We start from the raw sequence: 26,969 nt of genomic DNA, 5'->3' as shown, positions 1-26,969 counted from the left end.
GGCCATAGCTTGAGGATGAGTGCAATATAAAAAATGCAAAAAAGACAAAAGTTTGTCCGTGGACCACCAAAATTTTCTCGTGGCCCACCAGTATCTACAGACCATCGGTTGGTGACCACTGCTCCAGAAGAGACTAATGGACCCAGTAGATTTCAGAGGGAGCTTAGGGTTATTCCTGAGTCTCTGGCACGTTTTAGACAAAACCTAGTCATGGGTTGAAATGAACATATGACAAGCGTGTTTGAACTGATTATGTCTATGTAGTCATGAATAGAACCTCCTGGTTCACAGAGGAGCTCCATGAGATGCAGAAATACAAGGGAGGATCAGAGTGCCATTGAAGGAAGACTAAGGAACAAAGGATGAAACTGACTTGGCACAGGTAAGACTGTTTATTAGGCTTTTGTGGTAAATAAAAGTTGCACAAAGTGTTTTACTTCTCTGCTCTTATTGAGTCTGTAGGTATCTGTTAACAGCTCTGTTTCAGGGTGAGCCTTTGCAGGATTACTATGGGAATCATTTTAGGCATACTTGGACAAAGTTGCTTGAATTTGGGCAACATCCTTATTGCTGTGACTGGTCAAAGTCTCTCAGGAAGATAAATGCAGCTGAGTCCAAGTTCTAGTTAATGCTTCTTAGCGGGAGAAAATAGCCCTGCCTGCCTTGAAAGAGGCCATTCTTGGACCCAGTAGTTTTAGATAATCTCTGTTCAGTCTCCATCTTCCCTAAAAATATGTCCTGGGTGAAGCAGGTTAGGCTGATCTTTTACAATCAGAATTCAGGCTGGGATATAATATTAAAAGGTGTAGAAATGTGGTGCTTTCAGAAATTTTATAAAAAACTAAAGAAACAGAAGTCCAAGATGCCAAAATATAAATATGAATCAACAGAAACATGATAGAAACAACATTTGAGATATTGTAGGGAAATAGCAACGGTCTTAGAGGTATAAAGGTAGAGTTATTCTATGATGTACTGTTCCTTCAGTGTTCAAATCCTGAAATAAAAACTGTTCAATCCTCCTAAAATAAAAAGCAAAGAGCCCCAATAGCATTTTTAATTGTAGTTGCTAATACATACTGTATTTTTAAAACTTTATCATTCATACAATCTACTTGACACCTCAGCTCAGAAGTGCTTCAGCCTCTAATTTATATTAATTTGTTTGATTTTAGGACATTGCCAATGATATTTGGTTAATGTATTAATGTTTTTGCTTATTAGAACTGAATTAAATAAATATATACTAAATTGTAGGTAAAAAGGCAAGTAACAGGTATTCTGTGAGATTGTTTCCTTTTAGGATTGGTCTGGCTTGGACTCATACATATGCTATACAAAAAACATCTCTTCCACTTACTCTATTAACATGTAGTTTTCTATGTGTTTTTAATCGAACAGTAACCTTAATTAGCATATTCCAAAGATTCTTTTTTCAAAAGGCAACTGAATTTCCTTTGTTTTTTTCTTTGAAAACTTTTAATTTCTCATCCAAGACGTTTCTTCAGTTCAGGACAGAAGAAGCTTCTTAGATGAGAAGCGAAACAAACACACAAAGAAAAATGATTCTTATTTATCATTTTTTACAAGAGATATAGTTCAGCAAAACAATACAAAATGATATAAATCATAGGCATTCCAACTCCAAAACTTTGTCAAAATTATTGGGAATAATAACTTCTTGGAATTGCTTTTAAATGACTTTCCCCAACAGTACATGGCATTTTGACCCAAACAAAATCAAACCTTTGAATATATAGAAGTAATTTATTATACATGCAATAGTTGAAAAAAGGAAGTCTGGACTGATCTTCAGGTTAAAAACACATGGCTCTTAATTAGCAATCTCAGTAGCTATATATAAAAACCAAGTTAGATATAAAGAAAATTACCACAAAACATAGAGTAAGAAGCAGAACATCAAACACAGTCTGAAAGCTTTGCTCGTTCTTCAAATTGCTTGTCCACTGCAAGCGATAAAGCTTGGAGGAAAGTTGTCATTATAACACTAGGAGACTAGAAGGAAAAATAAAAATATTAAGTGCCAGAATAAAAGCTTGTAAATTCACTATATAAAAAGAATTGAAGAGTTATTTAACACACTATATCAGTGATGGTGAACCTTTTTGGGACTGAGTGCCCAAACCAGAATGCTTGTGCATGTGCATGTACCGGAACACTGGAAACCCAAAGACCAGCTGGCGGGCATGCACATGCCTGTTTTTGGGCTGTTTTCCAGTCGTTTTTCGGAGCATTTCCAGCCTGTTTTCCAGGCCATTTTCGGGCCATTTTCCAGCGCTCCAGGGCCCGCAAAGACCAACTGGCTGGAAACCAGAAGACCAGCTGGCGACAACGTGTGTGCCCACAGAGAAGTCTCTGAATATCATCTTTGGCACACGTGCCACAGGTTCACCATCACGGCACTATATGAAATATTAGAAGCATTACGTAAATGTACAAATTCCATGGAAATAGAAACACTACTGCAGCATTAAGAAGCAAGCAGTCAGATACGTCAGCGTTCTGCCTTGGGCCCAGTGTTCTTCAACAATGGCTAAGGAAACTAGATATATTTAGCCCAGGAGTTCCCAATTCCTGGCCCACACTAGCGGTTGTGGGCTGCTTGGAACTGGGCCGTGCAAGCAGTGGGCAAATGTGCCCATGCTAATCCACTTGTGTGAGCAGTAGGCACTTGCGCTTGCAAAGCTCCACTTGTGCAAGCAGTGGGTGCATGTGCCCACCACATATGCATATGGAGCTGGGCATGCTCACATGCCTGCCACTCACACAGAACCATCCCATCTCCCCACCCACCCCTTGGGCCGCCACCAAGCTTGAAAGGTTGGGGACTGCTGGTTTAGCCTAACAAAGGGAAGGCTTAAGACTGACATGATAGCTGTCTTCTAATACTTGAAGCGTGTTACAGGGGGATTTGATTTATTCTTCAAAGCACCTTAAGGCAAGAAACTTGTTACAGAGAAATCCTATCCAGAATTAAGAAGAAATTTCCTGACAATAAGAACAATTAATCAATCAGGAACAGTTTACCTTCCATAATTGTAGATGACTATTGCTGGAGATTCTCAAGATAAGATAGGACAACCGTTTGTCGTTGATAGAATAAGGACTTCTGCCCAGGGTAGGGGATTATATTAGACATCCAAAGTCTCTTCCAGTCCTATGATTCTATGTTATTAACCTAATTGAATTGATTTTTTTATTTGCTATTGTACATGAATGCTTTGTTTATGCTTATTCTTTATAACATGTACCAAAATTAAAAATGGGAAAAATTATAGTTATCATTGAGTAAAAATCAAGCTCACACATAGGGCTATTTATGTATTTTATGATTTTTATAAAGTAACATCATCTTACTTGAATATACAGCGCATGGGCTAGAAAAGGAAGCTTTCTTAGGATACGGCCGCTAAGTCCTTCACTTTTCCTATTAGCAGAAATATATTATGCATTAGGTTTAATTTTTGTCAGTATGAACATATAAAGAAATTGGAATAAATTTCATAACATAATACATATTGAATCAACCTGCTATTGGACAGTGGACCTTGTTTGCTCAATGGTAATATTTTTGGATTGTATTATATTTTGGAAATGGGATCTCATCTGACTGAATTCACTTTCTATCAGATTACACATTATTTAAGTATATACCTTCATAATATTACTCAAGACAAAATAATTAAAAGTTGTGCAAATTAATTAATCTCACAATTTATTGAGCTAGGAATAAAGGTTCCAAATTCAAAAGAAATTTTGAGGATATATTTTGTGATTTATTGAAATATTTTCTCTTTTCGTTGTATTATTTTAAGTGCCCCAGGTTTGGATTATTGTTTCTTTAACCTGCACTTTTTTTTTTTTTTTTAAATCTTAAAAAAAGCATTCGCCAAGTAAATTGCAGGCCAAAATAAATAACAAGAAACCTATTAGGGCCAGCAAAATATACTGTTTATACTATACAATATTAATGATTTTGCTATCCTAACACATTTATGTAATCTAACTTTGTTCTATTAAGGATATACAAAATATTTCAGACCTTTCCAAAGCATTCTTAATTTTGAAATATCCTGTTTCAATTACAAAAGTTCCAGTATAATCACTTATAAACTAGCTCTTAAACTTCTCAGCTTTTAAAATAACTTATTTTAAATATCTTCTTCAATTTCTTAGCTTTTAAAATAAATACTTCTAGGTTGTAAACTCCTAAAATTTAAGTAGGAGCTCAAACCAGTGGATGTTGTAAATAAATGCTCCAGGAATTAAATCTGTCCTTCAAAAATACTAGATGTTTCTTCTTGTTACAGAGATATTGTTTTTTCTTTTTGAACAAAAATGAACTGTCAGTGTACATTCAATTTTTAGCTTTCAGAGTACTGAATGTACCTAAATGTATTACTTTTTGGCATTCTTTCTATGTTTTGCTGGGAAATTGACCTGAAAATGCAGAAGTACACTTATGCAATGTACACTAGAAAGAGGTTTCAAGCAACAGCGAGATGATAATGGTATTTTTCTGCTGTTAATAACAACAATCAAAGCATTCTTTACAGAATGGAAAAAGGCAGCCAGAACAGAGTACCCTTCAAATAATTTTATATATCTAGAGGAAAAAGGTATAAAGCATTACGTTTTATTCCCACTGTTTCCTAAAGTAAAAAACTTAAACTATTTGTAATTTTGTTCCAAAATAGACTTCTTGAAACTTTGTGGGATTGGGTGTAGAGGGCACTGCACTGTGGGGTACTATTGGATTTTCTTTGGGAGGTAGTACCTGATGAGGATTGCTTGTTAGCAAAGCCTTTGGCCTAAGGTTCCATCTCATTTTGTTATTTAATATCTACATGAAATTTATGAAAATGTTCATTTAGAGTATTAAAATTAAGTGCAGTATTACATTCAATTCTATTACTCCTTCTCATTAAGACAAATGAAAACATTGATGCCTAAGAATCTTGTCCAAATTTGATTATAATCTAGATGAGATGGGCAACCTGAGATAAATCCTGAAAATTTGAATGTGCTGTTGGTCAGTAAAAAGCAATCTGGATAAAAATCAATGATTTTTTTAAAAAAAATCAAAAAAATCACATTTTTTTGATTTAAATCGGATTTTTTTTATTTTTATTGAATTTATTTTAATAAAAAACTTTTGGGGTAAAAATCTATCGTAAGATAGTTTTCTATTTAAGATACATAAATAATTTAGTTTATTCAACATGAAATGGAGCTTAGTTACGTAGCATGAGGCTGTATATTCTGCAACACTGGGACTATCAGTGAGTCAACAGTGGGTCAAAGGAGTAGCAGAGATGAAAGTTGCTCTTTAAAAATTATGATTTAAACCAAGTTGATTTAAATCAAGCCTTTTTACTAGTGATTTAAATCATGATTTAAATCAACTCGATTTAAATCAAATCCACCCTGGTAAAAAGCTCATTCAACCTGGTCTAGAAAAGTTACATTCTGAAAAATCAGGTGTGTTAACTAGGATTCATCGATACTATGCTGTACTTTAATTATTTAATCAGAAAAAAATTATGAAACAGAAAGAATTATCAGAAAGTATAATGTTAAAGTATTAGGCTAGAAATCAGGAGACTATGAGTTCTACCCCTACCTTAGGCACAAAGCCAGCTAGGTGACTTTGGGCAGTCACTCTCTCTCAGCCCTAAGAAGGTGGCAATATCAAACCACTTCTGAAAAATGTCATACCCCCCACACTCCCAGAAATAGTCCAGACAGTTGCCAGGAACTGATTCAGACTGATACAAAGGCATCCCTCTTCCCTAGCATACAAATAGCTAAATATTGTAAAATGTGTCAGTTTTTTAATTGTTTTTTAATCGCTGGGGGAAGATCGTCTGTCTCATGAATTTATTACTACCTGTAGGAAGGGAACTTTTACTGACATTATCACAAAGATCCATTTGGTTAGCAAGAGGCAAAGCTCTCCTGAGTTGTTCTCAGTTTTTGAAAAACATTCTTCCCAGGTACTATCTGGCTCCAGACCTAAAGGTAGACAGTGAAATACAGCTTTCCATCTCTACTCCAGTCATGCTGGAGACCCAGTGGAAGGGTTGATCCAGTGCTTGGGGGCTGTTATGGTCTGAATGAAATGAAGCTGAATCTAGCCAAATAGAGGTGTTATTTGTTTCAGTTCCCTGCCAGTATCAGATGGTGGTACACCCTCTGACTTGGGCTTCTTCCAGACTTACATTTCCAACTCCCTCTATCTATGTAGCAAAAACATAGGTTGGTATGTCAGATTTGGCATTATCTAGAATGTGAGGTCTTGACTGTTCGATTCTGAAAACAGTGTTTGATCTTATGGAACAATATTGTTATGGAACAATAATCACAAAGAAGCTTAAAACAAAACAAAAAGTCAGCAAAACTAAGCACTGATATATACCTTGAAATATCTTTTAACAGGAGACTTAATTTTGACACGTCGTTTTCTAAGTAACCGATCACCTCTAACTCATGGAGTGTTAACAGTTGCTGACGGGGATATATTATTTGGCACTTTGGAGAAAAAATTTTCATTTACAAAAAATGTATATAAAGCTAAAAATCAGTTATTTAAAAAGTGCTAACCCCCAATCCAATAAATATAAAGACCACATTCAAAGCAAAGAAGTTATTAAAAAGGAATAGGCATTGCTTCCTTGTGCAAGTTAAATACACAGAAAAAATACATAAGCAAGAATAAAAATAAAATTTATTTAAATACAATCCCTTCAAGGATAAGAATTATACTTTAAGAATTTTAAGAATATTGAAATTACCTTCATTAGTTCTTCTATGCAAGAATGATAGATTTTGAATATAGCTGCAGGAGAAGGTGGCCCAATATATTGTTTAATATCAGCTCTATCTACAAAAGCAATATCAATTTTCTCTGTGATATTTGAAGTCGTCAGTATAACCACATTAGGATACCTTTAAAATCACAATTGCAACAATGTAACTTCATATACTTAAGGAATATAGATTTTTTCCTGATTCAAATATTTTATTACTTTATCAAAATATAAAATACAGAAGTACAAAGAAAAATGAAAATAAGGGAGGAAAGGGGGAAGAGAAAAAAGTATAGGGTAAGAGGGAAAAGAAAAAGAAACATACTGACTTCTGAGTCCTTTTGATGCAGTAGAATAAGGCAGTAACATAAAACCTCAACTTTTTACTTTTATACAGGGTGGATTAAAATTGATGATTTTTTTTAAATCAGATTTTTTTAAAAAATTAAATTGGATTTTTTAAAAATCAGGGTTTTTTTATTTTTATCAAATTTATTTTAATAAAATGCTTTTGGAGTAAAAATCTATCTAAATATAGTCTTCTGTTTAAGATACATTAATAATTTAATTTATTCAGCATGAAATGGAATTTAGTTATGTAGCAATTTCACAGTAACTATGAGATAAAACATAAAACAAAGTTCAGAAATAATCCTTTATCCCATTGTTTTGCAAATCTATGTACACTACAAACTGTATTGATTGTTTGAAGAGAAATGCATCTGTACCACCAGTCTCGAAGTGTGAGGAGGAAGGGCAAGTAGTAAAAATGAAAGTGAAGCCTTCTAAGCAGTTTATAAATATAATATTAAAGAGCACCTGACATTTCAGATCCATCATGGCAGCATGTGTTAATGGGCATCAACTCACCTACTGCCTGCCACATCCCTCACCTTGTTGTGTCACTGCCGCATCACCAGCCATCCCATTAAAGTGAATGGGACTGTTGGTGAGTCAACAACGGGTCAGAGGAGCTGGACAGAAATGACAGTTGCTCTTTTAAAATTATGATTTAAATCGAGTTGATTTATATCAAGCCTTTTTTACTGGTGATTTAAATCGACTGCTCTAATTAAAGAAGGGAACACAAGTTTGTTTCTACTTGGACACTGCTTTTGGACTTTAAATAAAACTTTGACTTTGGGTTTTGCTGATTAGATAGATTTGTTGTTATAGAAATGGCTAGTATGTATTATTATATAAAAGCAGGGTGGATTTGAGCAGTCAATTTTGCCATCTCTGTTAACTCTATCAACTTTTTCAGCCATTCCGAACACAGAATTTTTTATCATGAGACAAGTTTTCATTCTTCAAGAAAGTGTTTTGAGTAGATAAGGATTCTCACTATTTCTACACAACAAATTATGGCCATTCCGGAGGACACAGCGGCAGCACCTTCCAGAACACGCTGAAGACCAATTACGCCCCTAGAAGAGGGGCGTGGTAATAAATAAGGGCGTGGTCCTAATGGGTTAATGGAAAGATGGGCTATATAAACGCCCCATTCTTGGTGTAATGTAGCGCCGATTTCCTCTCAGGAATGCCGTGTGAGACGCAATCAAAACACAGCTACAGCCTTATTCAGCTCTTTTGGCCAAATCCCGCCCTGGAAAACCTTTGGGAGTACTACAGACTGTAGCCACACCTACCCAACCGTGGGAGGAGATAGGGATGGACTTTATAGTCGATTTGCCAGACAGCAATGGGAACACAGTTATTTGGACTATTATCGATTTATTTTCTAAACAAGCTCATTTCATTTCGTGCCGAGGATTACCCTCAGCTCGTAAGCTATCTAAGCTATTTATACAACACATTTATAGGTTACACGGGGTACCCCGCCGTATTATTTCTGATAGAGGGGTGCAATTTACAGCCCGATTTTGGAGAAACTTTCTCTCGGCTATTGGATCAACGCAAGGCCTCAGTTCGGCATTTCACCCTAGTACCAATGGTACTCAGTTATGGGGCAAATGAGGTTTGACAACTTTAAATGGACTCTGAAAATTAGTGCTTTTGTTTGATACTATATTTTTCGGAGTATAAGACGCACTGGAGTATAAAACGCAGCAGAGTATAACAGCCCCCTCATTTGCCCCCTCAAGTCTGGATGGGATGATTGAGGCAGGTCTTGAGAGTGTTATCTGGGAGTTTGATCCTGTGGCTCCCGAGGACGTGGACAGGATTCTGGGACAGCTGAACGCGACCACATGTTTATTGGACCCGTGTCCCTCCTGGTTGGTGCTGGCTCCTCCTGGAGGTTATAGGAGGCTGGCTCCAGAGGATTATTAACGCTTCTTTGAGCGAGGGTGTCCTACCGGCCGCCTTGAAAGAAATGGTGGTGAGGCCCCTCCTCAAGAAGCTCTCTCTGGATCCGGCTGTTTTGGTTAACTATCGTCCAGTCTCCAACCTTCGTTTTATTGCGAAGGTTGTTGAGTGTGGTGGCGTGGCAGCTTCCACAGTACCTGGATGAAGCTGTCTATCTAGATCCACTCCAGTCCGGCTTCAGGCCTGGGCACAGCACGGAAATGGCATTGGTCATGTTGGTGGATGATCTCTGGAGGGCTCGGGGTAGGGGTTGCTCCTCTATCCTGATCCTGTTAGATCTCTCAGTGGTTTTTGATACTATCGACCATGGTATCATGTTGCACCAGTTGGAGGGGTTGGGGGTGGGGGGCACCGTTTTGCGGTGGTTCTCCTACCTCTCTGACCGGTCGCAATCTGTGTTGGCAGGGGGGCAGCAGTCGACCCCGAGGCGCCTTGTTTGTGGGGTGCCGCAAGGGTCGGTCCTCTCGCCCCTTCTGTTCAACATTTATGTAAAGCCGCTGGGTGAGATCATCCGTGGCTTTGGGATGGAGTTCCATCAGTACGCTGATGACACTCAGCTGTACATCTCCACCCCAGGCCACCCCAACGATGCTCTTGAAGTGATGTCCCGATGCCTGGAGGCCGTGTGGGCCTGGATGGGGAGAAACAGGCTCCGACTCAACCCTTCCAAGACCGAGTGGCTGTGGCTTCCGGCATCCCAATATAGCCAGCTGGTGCCATCGCTGGTTATTGGGGGCGAATCACTGGCTCCCACGGAGAGGGCTCGCAACTTGGGCATTCTCCTGGATGCACGGCTGTCTTTAGAAGAGCATATGACGGCCATGGCCAGGGGGGCTTTTTATCAGGTCCGCCTGATGCGCCAGTTGAATCCCTTTCTGGATCGGGACTCCCTACGCATGGTCACTCAGGCACTCGTCACTTCCCGCCTGGACTACTGCAATGGTCTCTACATGGAGCTCCCCTTGGGGTGCACCCGGAGGCTCCAGTTGGTCCAGAATGCGGCCACGTGGGGGATTATGGGAGCGACGGGGCGCTCCCATGTGACACCTCTCCTGTGCGAGCTACACTGGCTTCTGGTGGTCTTCCGGGTGCGCTTCAAGGTGTTGGTGGCCACCTTTAAAGCGCTCCATAGCTTTGGGCCGGGGTATCTATGAGACCGCCTTCTGCCACCAATAGCCTCCCACTGGCCAGTTCGCTTGCACAGAGAGGGCCTCCTCAGGGTGCCATCGGCCAGACAATGTCAGCTGGCGACCCCCAGGGGGAGAGCCTTCTCTGTGGCAGCACCTGCCCTCTGGAACGACCTACCCCCAGAGATACGCATGATACCAGACCTCCGGACTTTTTGTTGGGCCCTGAAAACTCATCTATTTCATCTAGCTGGGCTGGCTTGATCCCATCCTTTCGGTTTTAATTTGAAATTGGTTTTAACTGGGTTGTTTTAAATTGAGAGCCGAAACTATTTAATGTCTTTTAAACTGTTTTTTAAATTTTATATGTTATGTTTTATCTCGGCTGTTCACCGCCCTGAGTCCTGTTAGGAGAAGGGCGGTATAAAAATCAAATCAAATCAAATCAAATCAAATCAAATCAAATCAAATCAAAAAATAAATAAATAAGATGCACCTACCTTTTTGGGTGAGGAAAAGAAGAAAAAGAAATCTCCCTCTGCCTCTGAGCAATTTTGCCTTGTTTCAGCAAACAGCCTGTTTTACTTTCATTTTCGTTTTCAGCATAGCTTGATTAGCACAAGGAAAAAAAATCTGCTCCAGCAATTTACCTCTTTGCAGCAAGTAGCAGAGCCCTGTGCAAAACAGCTGACAGCAAATCAGCTGAGAGTTGGGAGGCCAATCCAATCAACTTGTGCTAATTAGGCTATGCTGAAGCTGAAAGGAGCTGTTTTTTCTTGCTGTTTGCTTACAAGGAGGTAACTGCTGCGAGGCAGGGGCCAAAGGTTGGGGGCCAGTGGGTGGGTGGGGCTACATTCAGTGCATAAGACGCACCTAAATTTTCACCCCTTTTTAGGGGGAAAAAGGTGCGTCTTATACTCTGAAAAATACAGTAATTAGAATAATTAATTATAATTAAACATAATGGATAGGATAATTATATCAAGCAAAACCACTAATTTTCAGAGTTTATTATATAATTAATAATTATATATATTCTCTAAAATATACTTAATTGATTTTTTCCCCAAAAGTTTCTCTGAAAGAAGGAATATTTTTTTACCTCCAGATAGACTATTTTGTTTTTAATCTTTTGTAATAAATGGTAATGATTAATGATTACCTTTTGATCTGATCAATTTGTGTAAGTACAGCATTTACAACACGGATGGCATCAGAAGGCTCAGTACCTGCTTGAAAAGAACTACGAGCAGCTGTAAGACTTTCCACCTGCAAAAGAAAAAAAGGTTGCTATCTCGTACATATTTTTAGGATAAAAAAAGAATTCTGCCTGAACTTTTAAATCAGGGGTGGCAACTCATGTCGTCATGAGAGCATCACGTGATGTATCGGGACTTTTCCCCCTTTTGCTAAACTGGCCGTGGGCATGGCCAGCACATGACACATCTGGCCCATGGGCCTGGAGTTTGACAGCCCTGTTTTAAACAATGTGCCATTTCTATTCTTTCTGCCTCAGAATAAGAAAAAAATATTTACAATATTATATATTACTATAATTAAAACAACAGTGAATATCTAAAATAGAACATTCTAAAAAAACAAACAAACAACCTTTGCTGCCTGAAAATTCAGCAGAGAAAAACCTTGACCTCCAAGTGGTTTTGCTGAGTTTATTTTTTTGCCCAGACTTACTTTGATGGAGTTGGAAAACCATATAATTGTTTAGAATAAAGTTTAAAAAAAAGAAAAAAAAGAATAGAAAAGAGAAAAGAGATTTTGGGATCCTACAAATGTCAACAATAAAAAATGTTCTCCCCCCCACCTTTAGGGTGGCCTTAGTTGCAGCTCCATCTTTGTAATATGCTGCTCTCTGCTTTGGTCCTGGAATGTGTATGTGTTTTGCTTGTGAAATTCCTGCCTATGAAAGCACCATATAATCTGGGTCTGCCCAGGGGAAAGCGCTACTGCTGCTCATGATCTCTATGGTAAAGTTTGGCCAGGCCTTGGGTAGGAGAGGCAATGAAGGGCTTGGCCATAGGAGAGATTGTGTCTCCAGACTGGGCTAGGGTTGGCCTGGGCAGACAAGGGAAGGGAGGGAGGTGAAGATCAGCTGAAGATAGTGATAGGGGCAACAGCAGAATTCAGTAGCCATCTTGGCCATGTTCCACAGGGCAGCGAAAAGGGAAGAGATGTGGAGATAGGGATAGACAGGAGCTAATGAATCAATTCTTGTGCCCCTTGATCTCTCTGTGGCTTTTGATATACAATATTCTTTGGAATTGGGTCCAGGGATTTTATGGTGATTCTCTTCTTTTCTTTTGGAACACAATCAATGTTGGACTATAAGGTAGATTTTTCTCCCTAGGTCCTTCCTTTGTGGAGTGGAGGGGCCTGTGTGGTTCACCCTGTTGGCTTTCTGAAAAGCTTTAAAGACTTGGCTCTTCCCCCAGGCCTTGGGCTAGAGTGGTTGGAGGGAGGGAATATTGAATATATTTGTATGCATGGATATTGTTGACCACAGTTGGCATCTTGCTTTTTTATCATAATTGTGGGTCTTTTTTATTGTATTTTATTGTATTTATTTTTTTATTCTATTTTATTCTATCGGTCCACACATACTGCATTACAGTATGGTACGCTGGTTTAACTGCTGAGGACAGGAAGGCACTACAGAGAATGATCAATTCGGCACAAAAAACCATTGTTTGCCCTCTAACACTACTGGATGACATCGCCAGGTCTCGCTGCTTTATCCGACTAAGGAAGATACTCAGATCAGCATCTCTTTGCACTTCTACCATTGGGCAGAAGACACTGAAGCATAGCCAGCCGAACAAATAGATTTAAAAATAGTTTCTATCCTTGGGTTGTCAGACTCTTAAACATAACCAGAATCACTCTACGCATACGCGGAAACGTATGACTAGTTTTTCTTTTTCTTTCTTTTTCCCCCCTAATTACTTGCATAGGGATTATTCTTTATGCTATTTATGTTGTTTGTATTTTTTGTCATGCACCAGTGAGGCTAAAACCAATTTCGTTGTATACACGATGTACAATAACAATAAAGGCTATACTATACTATTGTAAGCCACTCAAAATTAGTCTGCAGTCTGTCAGTGCCTAAACTGAACTTAATTTATTTTTACTTGCAAGATGCCATAAATTATTCTGAGTTTGGTGGCCTATGAATCTGTGCTATAAATATAAATTAGAACTCAGATTAAAATATATATTATGCAAATATATTTGATGTAATATCTTTATGAATAAGTGTATATATATTTAAATTTGCAAACAAAGACAGGCAGAATCATGAGCATATTCAGACTTCAACCTGAGGATGTAACCCATAAAAAGCACAGGTGGATTTTGAATTACCCATAGCCTCTGCATGAATTAAAATCTGATTTATTTTCCTTCATACAGCCTAGCTTGGATTTTAATAGAAAAAAAAACCCATAGAATTTTGTAATACACATACTGGTAATATAAGTACTACTATAATCGTACCTCATCAATAAGTACAAATACAAGGGCATCTTTGTCATCAATTAATTCTTGAATCTTCTGAAACATTTTTGTAACAAGTTTGCCACTCTAAAAAAAAACATAGTATATAAATTGATAAAATACTTTTTATCCCTGTAAGGGAGGCCTGTCAAACTGGCGCCCACCCTGGCTCCACAAAGGCAAAAAATGTCGCAATACGTCACAATCCAGCCCTCGACGCAATCGAGTTTGACACCCCTGCTAGGGTATAGGGTATTAACAAGGGTTACAATTTAACTGATTATTATTAAGTTGATTATTGTTTATTCCCAAGGCAACGTTGTTGCATACTTGTTGCTGATACATATTTTGCATGGCTGAAACAGTAGATTTCATATATACAATCTTAACTATGACTGTTTCCTCAAAGAAGAGACAAGTGGAAATCCTCTCAAAAGTAGAAATAACATGCAAGATACTGTATTTCAGCAATCACAAAATTATAGCATGCGAAAGGAGAAACAAAATTGTAGAACAGCATAGGACTAGATGCAAATGGACTAGACGCAAATGGAGCCGGCCTACTTCTAACACCCTAGATTACTATTTCTTGACACATAAACTGCATTGTGACTACAATTCTAAATATTGTATATCTACTTGAACTTACCCTGATTTCGGAAAAAAGTAATAAGACTGAATTTATTTTATTTATTTATTTTATTTTATTAGATTTATATACTGCCCTCCTCCCGAAGGACTCAGGGCGGTGAACAGCCAAAAATAAAACACATAGATTACGAAATTTAAAAAACAGTATAAAACCACATTAAATAATTTGGCCCGGGACAAATTAAAAACACCCCCAATGGTTAAGACAAATTTAAAATTTACAATTTAAAAAGGGAGTTAGGCCAGGCCCTTGTGTTAGCCTGCTGAATTGTGTTGTTCTGCTGATTTACCGTATTTTCCAGTGTATAAGACGACTTTTTAACACATGAAAATCTTCTCAAAAGTCAGGGATCATCTTATACTCTGGATGTCGTTCTTCTGAAACCAGGCAGACCAGCCCAAAAGGCTCTGACGAGCCAAGCTCTGACCATCCCAGCTGAGTTGCCTGCTAATCAGGTAACTCAGCTTGGATCGCCAGAGCCATTTAAAAAAGTTTTTTCTTTTAAATGGCTCTGACTGCCTGCTAATTGGTAGCAAAAATCCCCCCCTCCAGCTTGCTTACCTTAGCTGCTAGTCACAACGCTTGCCTTGTTTCGCTTGCCTGCAATCGATTGCATTAGCAAGCAACTGAATCTCCCTGCCTGCAATCAAGCAGGCAGGAAGTTGTGGACTTCAACTCCCAGAATTCCTCAGCCAGCAAAGCAAAGCTAGTTGAAGTCTACAAGTCTTAAAGTTGCCAAGGTTGGAGACTCCTGTTCTATTGGGTAAGATTTTTTCCCCTTTGGGAGCTTTAAAAAAAATAGTTAATTGGGATTTTTTTTAGTTGTTCTTTTTTTAGACCTAGCCATTTAAAGTTTAGGAAGTTTTAAATTTAGCTGCTTTTATATAAAAATAAAAATAAAATAAAATAAAATAAAATTTGTGCAGCTTTCTGAGATTTTGTGTTTCTGTAGTGTTTCACTCTAACTACACAAACACTCAAAATCTCACAAAGCTGTATGTGGAATTTTGTGTGTGTAAAGTGTGAAAGTTGGTTTTTGGGACTTTTGGTGGCTGTGTGAGGTTCCTGCTTGTTGCAGGGGCCATTTTGGGTCTAGCACATTGTGGGTGAGCCAGTTGTGTTGTGTTGTGTATTTTTATTAATTTTTTATTTTTATTTTTTTTTATTTTAATTTGGTGTGAGTTGGAAGAGGGGTAGTCTTATACGGCGAGTGTAGCCCAAACCCTATATTTTAACAGGAAAAGTCGGGGGTCATCTTATATGCTGGAAAATACAGTATTCTTTTTTTGGAAATAGCCTGCTTTTTTTGTAATGCCAACATTGAGATATATCATATAATACTTTTTTTTTAACTAGCCTATAGCCAAAACTCTTCGAAGCAAAAAATATATAAAATAAAAATATTTTACTCTAAATATCTTTTATTTCTATAATTAGAATTCTCGTTTCCCTTTAAGGGAATTCATTGAAAAAGATTATTACTGTATATTGTAATTCCCCTGCAGGGAAGAAGGGTCTGTTTGATTGGTCGGCCCAAGCTTTTATATTCTGGAGGAAACTTAGGTTTATTTCTAAAACCCTGTATTGAATAATCTGACCAAGGCTTAGTCACAGCCTGTAATGAGTTAGTGATAACATCCTTGAAGTACACTTGTATGAACTCCATGGATGCTGGAAGGCCTCAGTTTTCAGAGGAACTCTCCAAGAGGAAACAGTGAAAGACACTAAAAGAATGCTGGAGAAATAAAAAACAAATCCAACCAAGTATGAAATGTGGAGAACAATAAAATATAACAAAAAGCCTATTTGAATAAAATTTAAATAAAACAAGACCTACTTATATGAAGACTTTGCCACCATTTGGAAAAATACTTAATTTTTCACTATTCTGCAGGCCATTTGTATTATGCAGATATATTAAGATTACTGTGAAAGATAGGAAGTCTCAAATTTGCTTTCTTTTCCCCAAAGATTGTTGGCACAACCTCCTGCTATGGGAAAGGTTTCATAATACTTTCCTACTTTACCATTGTGGTAACAGGTCTAAATTCATCTGGCATACTGCTATGAATGTTGATTATGATATTATTGAGGATAACGTTTTCTTTTAGTTTGTTAATTTTACCCCCTTTTATCCTTTATTTTTGCTATATTGTTATATTTTTAAATTTTTATATGGGGGTTGTTTTATGTAATATTTTTATGTGCCTGCCAAGAGTTGCTTTTCATTGCAATGACATGCAAATATATTTAACAATAATAATAAAGTGGAATGGGATGGGGAAAAATGAAAAAACTCTGTAGCATCACTTCCTAATAGGTTTGAGATGTGTGGATATGATCTAAGATTTAAAAAATGTAAAATGGCACAAAACATTCAAGACTTGATGTACCACAAATTGTAATAAATTTCACAGATTCAGTGGCTGAGACCTGAGGACCAAAGGTTAAAGTGCTGGAAAAAGATAAAAATGATTTTGCTTTGTTTAAGAACAATAACATTTAATTACAAAAGTTACAAGAAATAATTAAGCAGACACAGGTCCCATAAAATATAAGTTAAAATCTTACGGTGAACCTATACATTGGAGCAAATAGATTTCTGCCATTAAAGAATAATTTACATCAAATTCCATTCCAGCCTTTCCCTACTCTTCCATCAAGATTTATCACACAACAATCTTCATTTGTTTCACTTAGAGAGCTCTCTCCTCAAAATCTCCCCCAAGCCCATTTTCTCTCTCTTATCAGCTCCTCCCCCCCCCCCAATTTCTTTCTCCTTTATTTCTGGAGGGGGCTTTTTTGGTTTTGCTCCAGCAAAACCACGTATATACAAAAAAACCCTCTCTTGAGATTAGGATTCCAAAATAACTAAACTTTTGTTCTCTTTAGCCCAAAGGAAGGGTATGAATTATCCCCTGCCCCTTCCCTTCTTTATTAGGCATATCCTATTTGGAGAGCAAAAGTATGGAAATCTTGTTTGATTGTTTAATTTAATTTAATTAATTCAATTTATATGCCGCCCCTCTCCGAAGACTCAGGGCGGCTCACAATACATTTTAAAAAATCATTATAAAAAACATTTAAAAATTAAAAACATTAAAAACTCATTCATGCCATTCATGGCCGGATCTTGCCAGATCATAAGAGCGAGATCAACGGCCCTACGCCTGCCAGAAAAGCCAGGTCTTCACTTCCGCTTTTCAGAAGGCCAATAGGGTGGGGATGGTCCAGACCTCAGGAGGTAACTGAGGGCTTGGGCAGCCACAGAGAAGGCCCTCCCCTACGGGCCCACCAGCGGCATTGTTTAGCTGACGGGCCCAGGAGGAGACCAACTCTATGGGATCTTACCAGTTGCTGGGAGCTATGCGGCAGAAGGCGGTCTCGAAGATAACCTGGCCCTGAGCCATATAGGGCTTTAAAGGTAATAACCAACACCTTGAATTGTGACCGGATACCAATAGGGAGCTAGTGCAGCTCATGGAGAATTGGTGTAATGTAGGTGTACCTAGGTGCACTCATGACAGCTCATGTGGCTGTGTTCTGGACCAACTGTAGTCTCCGAACACTTTTCAAGGGTAGTCCCATGTAGAGCGTGTTGCAATAATCTAACCATGAGGTGACAAGGGCATGAGTGACTGTGAGGGGAGCAATTGGTGTACCAGGTGAACCTGTGCAAAGTAGACTTCTGGACTGACTCAGCTTGCTTACTTTTCCAATGTGTGGCAGATTCTGGAATGAATAAGGCTTGTCCATTCATTACACAAGTTCATTATACTAAGATATGATAATTGATTTTTACACGAAAATCTAGCAAGATAAGAGTTTAAATTCCCTAGCAATTGAACTTACCACAGAAATCACAAATGGGATTTCAACATCTGCAAATATATATATATATATATAAATAAATACATACCTCCGAGAACCACTTAGAGAAAAGGCTGTGACTATTTATCTCTACCAACTGTCCATAGCAGTACCTAAAAGTTCAATTAAAATTAACTCTTAAAACAAAGATTATTCCTGTCATGTCTTTATAAAGTATTAGACCCGATAATACTTTTCCCAAGAGTCTTAGAGTTATGCAGAGAGCGATGATTAAAACAAAGTTGACCATTTATTATTTTACTTTAAGAATTAACTAAAACAAATGAAGCTGAAAGAGGGTCAACTTTGTCAACCTGAAATAACTATTGTTAAATGAGGAAAAATAACCAGGCTCAAAGGAATTAACAATTACAGAGTTATTATGGGTCATGATATTTCATTTATATTGCTCTGAAATTCACAAATACTTTTGTTTTCATTAAGTTGTTTACATTGTTGTGGAAGCAGCAGTTGCACAACAGGGATAGTATAATGTCCAAATGGGAAAACTCCACATTAAAAGAAGAACCATGTACGTACAATAATATTTAACCTTTGCAAATTAATGTTGAAATGCTATCTTGTGAATTAGATGATATTTTGACTTTGAATATAGAAAACATTACTTATTACCTATGTGATAGTCTAATAGTCAACTTCTGTGCCATTGCTCTACAAAGAGAAGTTTTACCAGTACCAGGGGGACCTACAATCAAAATATAGAATATTATTAAATAACTTAATTCAGCATGTTTCCTGCCACATGCTGATAGCATTTGCTACTGAAGTACAACAGTCTCACAATAGTGACAAGTCACACAAAGTATTTCAGTATATGAAAACACAGTGCAAAGCAATAATTGGGATTATTTTTATTTATTTATTTATTTATTAGATTTATATTGCCGCCTATTTTGCTTCATCTTCCATTGTATTACAGTACAGGAGAAATAATATGGATTTTCTTAAAGGCTTATTCTACAAATTATTTAAGCCACTGAGAAGAAACATTCCCAGGCTTACAAAATGCTACAAGTTAAGCATTACACTGAAGTATTCTAGCTACATACTTTTTAATTAAAAAGATGATAGTTACCATGTAGTAGAATAACTCTGTTCCATGATATCAAGTTGTTATCAACACTTCGGTCAGAGAATAGTAATGATGTGGTCACATAATTTAATAACTAATTAAAGAATAAAAGAGAAAATAGCGTATCAAAACAAAACTGAACATTTTGTTAATTTTTTCCATCAATGAGAACAGCAAATCAATCCAATGATATTAAGGCATAAGAGAATTATGACATTATAATAAAAGTATTAGACATTAGGTTTGTTGTAGATTTAATAGACTTGAATAAAAACAAGATCCACTTGTAATTTTATCATCAAATACTGAAAAAGCCTTTGACAAAATTGTAGCTGCTGATATTATACTTCATTGTTTATTTTTCCTTTTTCTATTGCATCTTAACTTTTTTAAAAGCAGTTTTCATGCAATATCTTTTCTTTGAGAATGTATGCATTTATATTATAATTATCTATGTGATTTTTCTTTTTCCTTTTCTGGTATTATTTTTAAAACAATGAAATAAGTAAAAATAAGAATAGGAAATTAATTCTTTTCTTAGTAAATAATTATTTTCCCCAAACCCTTTTCCCTCTTTGTGCAATGGAAGTATGGTATTTTACACACATATAGATTAAGATTTGGGGGACAAATCAAATTATATCAAAGCAGATGGAATTTGGGAATAAAATAACGTTCCCATTTATGAATTATATCTTTCTTGTAAATACCTAGACTTTCTCAATATCCTCATTTTTAAATGCCTGTATCTTCAGGATTCAAGAATGGAGAATTTATAATACGTAATCCTAAATTAGATAATTTAGCTTTTTAAAATTGAATACTGTATTTGTACAAATGTTACATGGGATTCCCTTCAGAAAAGAAATATCCTTTTCACTCATTGGAAAGTAATGTATGTACAAACGTTTCCAAAATATATGAAATGAGCCATTAAAAGAAAAAAGAATATTTTCCTTAATGCCATATCACAAGTACAACTAAGATTAATAACTTTCTTTTTTATTTCTCTTTTTCTTTCTTTCCTTCTTTCTCTCTATCTCTCTGTATTAAGTCTGATGAAAAGAAGGACTAAGTGTTCCAATATCTTAGGGGCTGCAACAAAGAAGAGAGCCAAACTATTCTCCAAAACATCTGAGGGCAGGACAAGAAGCAATGGGTGGAAACTAATGAAGCATAGAAGCACCTAGAACTAAGGAAAAATTTCTTGACAGTTAGAACAATTAATAAGTGGAACAACTTGCCTCCACACATTGTGAATGCTCCAACACTGAAAGTTTATAAGAAGAAATTGGATAACCATTTGTCTGAAATGGTATAGGGTTTCCTGCCTAATCAGGGGTTTGGACTAGAAGACTTCCAAGGTCCCTTCCAATTTGTTATTCTATTAAACTGAGTAAGGTTCTAATGGATTGTGGATGGAAAATGTATTGAAAATAGGAATGTTGTATTATGAAATTAAGAGAATGGGCGAGCATACAATAGATCTGAATGAAGGTGATTTTAAAACTATCTTAAAACTATATACACTCTCAACTTCACACTTTCACTCATTTGTTGCAGATCCTAATTAAAAGGAAATGTTTTCCAAACTGTCTTCTTTCAAATATGACTAGCCTATAAAAGGGAAATAGCTTTTGATATTTAAGTATTGTAATATATGTATTTGTAAACTAGACTGCATTTCACAGAATGAACGGAGTCTTATTTTCAGCCAAGTTCGCAATTTGGGTGTCCTCCTGGATACGCGGTTGTCTTTAGACGATCATATGACGGCCGTGGCCAGGGGGGCTTTCTATCAGGTTCGCGTGATTTCCCAGTTGCGTCCCTTTCTGGATCGGGATGCCTTACGCACGGTCATTCACGCCCTTGTCACTTCCTGTCTGGACTACTGTAACGCTCTCTACATGGGGCTCCCTTTGAGGAGCACCCGGAGGCTCCAACTGGTCCAGAATGCGGCCGCGCAAGTGGTTATGGGAGCGACTCGTCGCTCCCGGGTAACACCTCTCTTGCGCGAGCTGCACTGGCTCCCAGTGGTCTTCTGGGTGCGTTTCAAGGTGCTTGTCACCATCTTCAAAGCACTCCATGGCTTAGGACCAGGATACCTACAGGTCTGCCTTCTACCACCGAATGCCTCCCACCGTCCTATACGCTCTCACAGAGAGGGCCTCCTCAGGGTGCCGTCGGCCAAGCAATGTCGGCTGGCGACCCCCAGGGGGAGAGCCTTCTCTGTGGGGGCTCCTGCCAAAGGAATGAGCTGCCCCCGGATATAAGAAGGATCCCCAACCTCCGTGCCTTCCGTCGTGCTCTGAAGACTCTATTGTTCAATCAAGCCGGCCTGACTGAATAAATTAATGTTAATGGGTTTTAAATTGGTTTTAAAGGGGTTTTAGTTAAGGGTTTTAAAAAAGGACAAATTGCTTTAATTATTTTAACGGTTTTTAATTTTTGTGATGGGTTTGTTTTAATATGGCTGTACACCACCCTGAGTCCTTCAGGAGAATGGCGGTATAGAAATGTAATTAAATAAATAAAAAATAATAAATATCTGATCCTTACCCTGAATTCCACTCTATTTTTAGTACTCCTGTAATACCAATACATGGGGCTCCCCTTGAAGAGCACTTGGAGGCTCCAGCTGGTCCAGAATGTGGCCGTGCGGGTGGTTATGGGCGCAACCCGTTGTGCCCACGTGACACCCCTCCTGCGCGAGCTGCAGTAGCTCCCAGTGGTCTTCTGGGTGCGATTCAAGGTGTTGGTTACCACCTTTAAAGCGCTCCATGGCATAGGACCCGGGTACCTTCGAGACCGACTTCTGCCACCAACAGCCTCCCACTGGCCAGTTTGCTCCCACAGAGAGGGTCTTCTCAGGGTGCCATCAGCCAAGTTATGTCGGCTGGCGATAACCAGGGGGAGGGCCTTCTCTATGGGAGCCCCTGCCCTGTGGAATGAACTGCCCCAGGAAATGTGTAAGATCTCCGACCTCTGTGTATTTCGCTGTACCCTCAAGACCCTGTTGTTCCGCCAAGCCGGGCTGTCAATGTAATGATTTTTAAACTGGGTTTTAAATTTTGGGGTTTAAAATCTGAGCCGAAATTATGTAATAATTTTAATTATTTTTTAACTGATGTTTGTCTTTGTGTTTTTAATAGGCTGTACACCGCCCTGAGTCCTTCGGGAGAAGGGCGATATAGAAATAAAATTATTTATTTATTTTATTTATTTATTTTGCTGAGATCAGGAAGCACCTAGTTCTTCAAGGACACAAATAAATGCCAGGAAACACAGTGAAGTAGTTTAAGTAAAGTTATTAAAACAATACTTGTTATCATCATGGGATGGGAAATTCCTTTATTAATAATTAAGTTCTGATCCTGTAAAATCGTTGTTGCAAAAAAGGCATCTTTTTGAATGAAGAAAATCTGACATAGTCAGATTGACCCAATCTGGATCAATTGAAGTTAGAACTGAAGAAGCTTCTTGGAGGAGAATCAAAATGTTTTCGAAGAAAAAAAAACCTCAAGAAAGTCCAGTTGCCTTTTGGTAAAACATTTTTTGGGACAACCGTGACCTGAATGATTGAAAATCTCCATATACCTAGCCACATTGACTTTGTCAATCTGATAAATCATAAATTACATTGTTTCAAACATAATCAATCATTTAGAAACTTGATAAAATGCAACTTACATCTGATTTTATTTCAGCATCATAAATTAGGCTTTCCCATAGACGATGAAACTCAACTATTAAAGACAAAAACAGTATATTATTTTAAAGAGAAAAAAGGCAAACTATTAAAAATAGTATAGTTGGCAATAGAAACTTTGGAATTTTTGAAGTAGTGATTATAATGACTATAATAATGAGGGACTGAGTATTTTGTCCATATTCCTATACTGGCCAGTCAGAAAATTCCCAATTAGCTGAAAAGAAAGGTCTGAGAAAATGAAAAATCAAAACTACATGGCTTCAAAGTAAAAATAAAACCAAAAATAATGATTGTATGTATCTTTATGGAATATTCATTATCTTCCTTTAAAATCTAAAGCTAAGAACATGCATTTCTGAACAAATAACATACTTTTTAATGTAATTATCTTAGCCTATACAAATCATGAGGTATAAACCAAGGTTTCCCAGCCCCCAGGCCATGGCCCATTACCAGGCTTTGAGCCTTTCACAAAGCTTACACACGCATCCTATTTGTGCAAGTAGAGGGTGCATGTGCTCCATTTGTGTGAGTGGCAGGTGAAATGCCTACCACTCCCGCAAATGAAGCTATGCATATGCTTGTCCATCATGCACGCAGAGCCATCACCTGACCCCCTCCAGTCTGCAAAGCCAAAAAGATTGGGAAAATCTGGTATAAGGCAACTGTTAAAAAACAACTTCCCAGTTCTGGGAATTTTAGCATGAACACTCTTCAATTCATGCTTCATTTTTGCACTGGAATTTGAAAATTTTTAAGATCATTATGTCTACTAGAATATATTTTGTTGACTCAGAAATATTTCCAATTTCAGGAAGCTTTATGCTTAATGTCAAAATGATGTTCAGTTTGATTGTTTTTTTAAAACCCTCATTTAAACAAAATCTTATCCATTTGAATAACCTAATTGTATTCTTAGGTTCTTTTGAAATACCTGTAGGTAATAACCAATGATTAGCTGCAACAATATGCTCATCTTCCGCATCCAGATTTTCTGTAGTGGACCCTTCCTCATTGAGATGAAAAATATGGATTAAAAGTTTGCATTTATTCAAGCTGATAGGCTGCAGGGAAGAAGAAGAAAACAAATTAGGCACAATTAAATCCACGCTTATCTAAAAATATGTGTAATTGTCATGGCCCGATCAGAGTCCAGTTCGGAGGAAGCATAATATTGTGTCTTTTTTTTATTCAATTGGTAGTTAGGAAATAATATGTTTAAATGTTTTTCAAATAGAAAAAATATCAGATAAAGTTAGCATAGGTTTAAGAAACATCAACATACACATTCTCTGTCATACTTGTTTTCAATCTGCAGTGAACTTTCCATCTACAGTAAGATGTACTTCAACTTGTGATCCATTATCAATAGTTGCATAGTTCATTTCTAGAATCATGGTTTTGCATTTTTATGATTATTAAATCATGGCTTCTATAAATTATAGATTTATCACTGCTAGGAATTATCATATGTAATGTACTCCTAATATATTGGGGAGAAGAAAAAAACTTTTGATTACTTTTTTCATAATTAATGCAAAAATAATTGTGTTAAGACTTTACTTTCACTTCAGCAAACTTGTATTATGGAAGAAACTGTTAACATTTTACTGAAAATCTTGCAGCACTTTTTCTAACAATTTTATTAAAAGGTTTCCTGTTCTTCGTTAGTCAGAAAAATGCTATCAAAAATTATTTTTGCCACCACAAACTTACATGGCTCTCTTCCTACAACAGCATTTTAGTTGTACATAAGTGTGTTAAAAATCATATTTATTAAAATAACAATTTAATGGTTGAATTTAATTTGAAATTAAATCTTTAACAGTATATATTGTGTTGATTTTTGTAATTGGATGCCCAATTACAAAAAGTAACTCCGGGTTGACTTACAAGTAAATTTCTAAAATAGAATAAGAGCAACAGAACAACAAAAATAAAAGAATTCATTGAAACTAACTAAGCATACCTTGTGCAACATCCTCTTCTAAATAGGGCCATTGTGTATTCTGATTCAAGGCCCAGGGGAAGAATCAGGTTTTCAGGAACTTACAAAATAACAAAAAGACCAGGACCATGTTGTTCCACAGACCAGGCATTAAAATAGAGATAAGGCAGGTTTTTGGGTCCATCACCTGACACTATTTCATAGAAAGAAACTGAAGCATAACCATTTTGTTGGATCTCATGGGCCAAGCAAAGATAATTGAAGATGATTCCTCAAGTAACTTGATCCTATGCCACTAAGAGGTTGATACTGATTATGTGTCATCAAGTTGATGTCATCTCTTAGCAACTTAAATTGCAATTGGAAGCTTATATGGAGCCAATGTTAAATACAAATAATATAATGCTATATGGATGCATGCTCTTGTGAATACTCATGACACTACATAACTATTTTATTCATATTTTTAAAACTTTTCAGTAATTTTAATAATAAATAAAATATGCAACATTTTGATAACAGCTAATTATGGAGAAGCAAATAAGCAAAGGAAGAAACATTAATTACCTGTCTTTCTTTCAGCTTTAGTTCTGTATCCACAACTGCAATTGACTGTACATTATTTGTTAGGAAGCAATCATCAAACTCAATCCATTTGTAATCACCAAAAATAACATTGTGCCTGTTTAGTAGCTTTAAGACACTTAGTTTGATATCTTCTTTTTTTGCAGTACTGGTTAAAATAAGAGAAAAATAATCAGTTTCACCTATAATCAGTTACAGCCAGAAAATGATAGAATGTCACTTATTTCAACCAGCTGACACAAAATACCATCTATTATGTTATCAGAGAAAGATATGCAAAGCATACTTCACTGATAAATGATATTCATCTGATTATAATACTCTCAAACAATTGAAGACAATGTTCTAACTTGATACCAATACTAAAGGAACTTCAAAAAAGAAAAATCTAAATAATTATGATTGAGCTACTAAATCTTTCAGCAAAGAATCTTCTGTCAGTACCCATGTACCTATTTACCAAAATAAAAAGCAGCATTACTCTCTGCTCCATCTCCCAACTTTTCAGAATGTTTATCATTTTTGTATTTTTCTTTGGCAGGTTAGTGCCCAACAGTTTTTAAAGAATGCTCACAGAGCCCATAGGCAAACTTCTAAATGAAAATTACCCTAGAGGCTAAAAGTTTGTAATTTCCCTTATCAGATTTAAACTTTTTTAAGGCCATGGAATTATTAATTTTAAAAAATCCCAGAACGATCTGAAAAATAGTGGTTGTAGTATTTTTTTCACAGGAGAAAAAGCTTTCTCTGGTACTTTTGAACAATATCATGACAGACACTGTCTGTTGTCCCACATAGAACCCATTCATTCATGAGGTGTGGAGCCAGAAGGTTCATAGAATGTAGTGTGAAAAAAATTGTGAAAGAAACACTTAAAACAATCTTCAACTCTTATAACCTTTATCCTTGTAGAGGATGGTTTCATATGCTTAATGTACCTATTATATCCTGATTTGTCAATATTACTTCTCTAAATATGTTATAGGTAAAATGTCCATCTACATCATATTATTCATTTGATAAAAATGGTAGGAGACTTTCTGCAATAGAGAACAAAACCTGCAATACAAAACCAACCTGTTTGATTTCTGATGAACTTCCACATGTATCTGCAGGGATTCACAGTCATTTTGAAGAGGCAGTTTTAAATCACCTGTTGCTTCATCCATTTTATAAAAACCTAATTAGAAAATAGTTATACATCTACAAAGGCCAAGAAATAACTTATTTTATCACTCAAAGCATATCTTTTAAATTTTTATTAGCCAATTTCTGTTTTTATTGTATTTTCATTTCTGATTTGTTTATCAG

The 26,969-nt window shown here is 36.8% G+C and overlaps 1 protein-coding gene across 1 annotated transcript in view; it reads right to left on the bottom strand.

Moving 5' to 3' along the window:
- Positions 1-373: 373 nt before the first annotated feature.
- Positions 374-26,969, bottom strand: part of TRIP13 (thyroid hormone receptor interactor 13) — a 28,867-nt gene continuing 2,271 nt past the window's right edge. The window contains exons 3-15 of the mRNA XM_034416372.3: positions 26,736-26,838; positions 25,641-25,806; positions 24,060-24,189; positions 23,104-23,159; positions 19,417-19,507; positions 18,954-19,026; positions 18,370-18,433; positions 13,799-13,885; positions 11,448-11,554; positions 6,816-6,969; positions 6,440-6,552; positions 3,379-3,448; positions 374-2,016 (exon numbers count right to left, since the gene is read on the bottom strand). Coding sequence (XP_034272263.1) covers positions 1,921-2,016; positions 3,379-3,448; positions 6,440-6,552; positions 6,816-6,969; positions 11,448-11,554; positions 13,799-13,885; positions 18,370-18,433; positions 18,954-19,026; positions 19,417-19,507; positions 23,104-23,159; positions 24,060-24,189; positions 25,641-25,806; positions 26,736-26,827 — 1,299 coding nt within the window. The 5' untranslated portion in view covers positions 26,828-26,838 and the 3' untranslated portion in view covers positions 374-1,920. The remainder of the gene's footprint in view (positions 2,017-3,378; positions 3,449-6,439; positions 6,553-6,815; positions 6,970-11,447; positions 11,555-13,798; positions 13,886-18,369; positions 18,434-18,953; positions 19,027-19,416; positions 19,508-23,103; positions 23,160-24,059; positions 24,190-25,640; positions 25,807-26,735; positions 26,839-26,969) is intronic.

The sequence above is a fragment of the Pantherophis guttatus genome, chromosome 4 (assembly GCF_059756535.1).
Source record: "Pantherophis guttatus breed Tessera chromosome 4, ASM5975653v1, whole genome shotgun sequence".
NCBI lineage: Eukaryota > Metazoa > Chordata > Lepidosauria > Squamata > Colubridae > Pantherophis > Pantherophis guttatus.
Note: the sequence above shows the minus strand (reverse complement) of the source record. Positions and strands in the feature narration are given on the sequence as shown.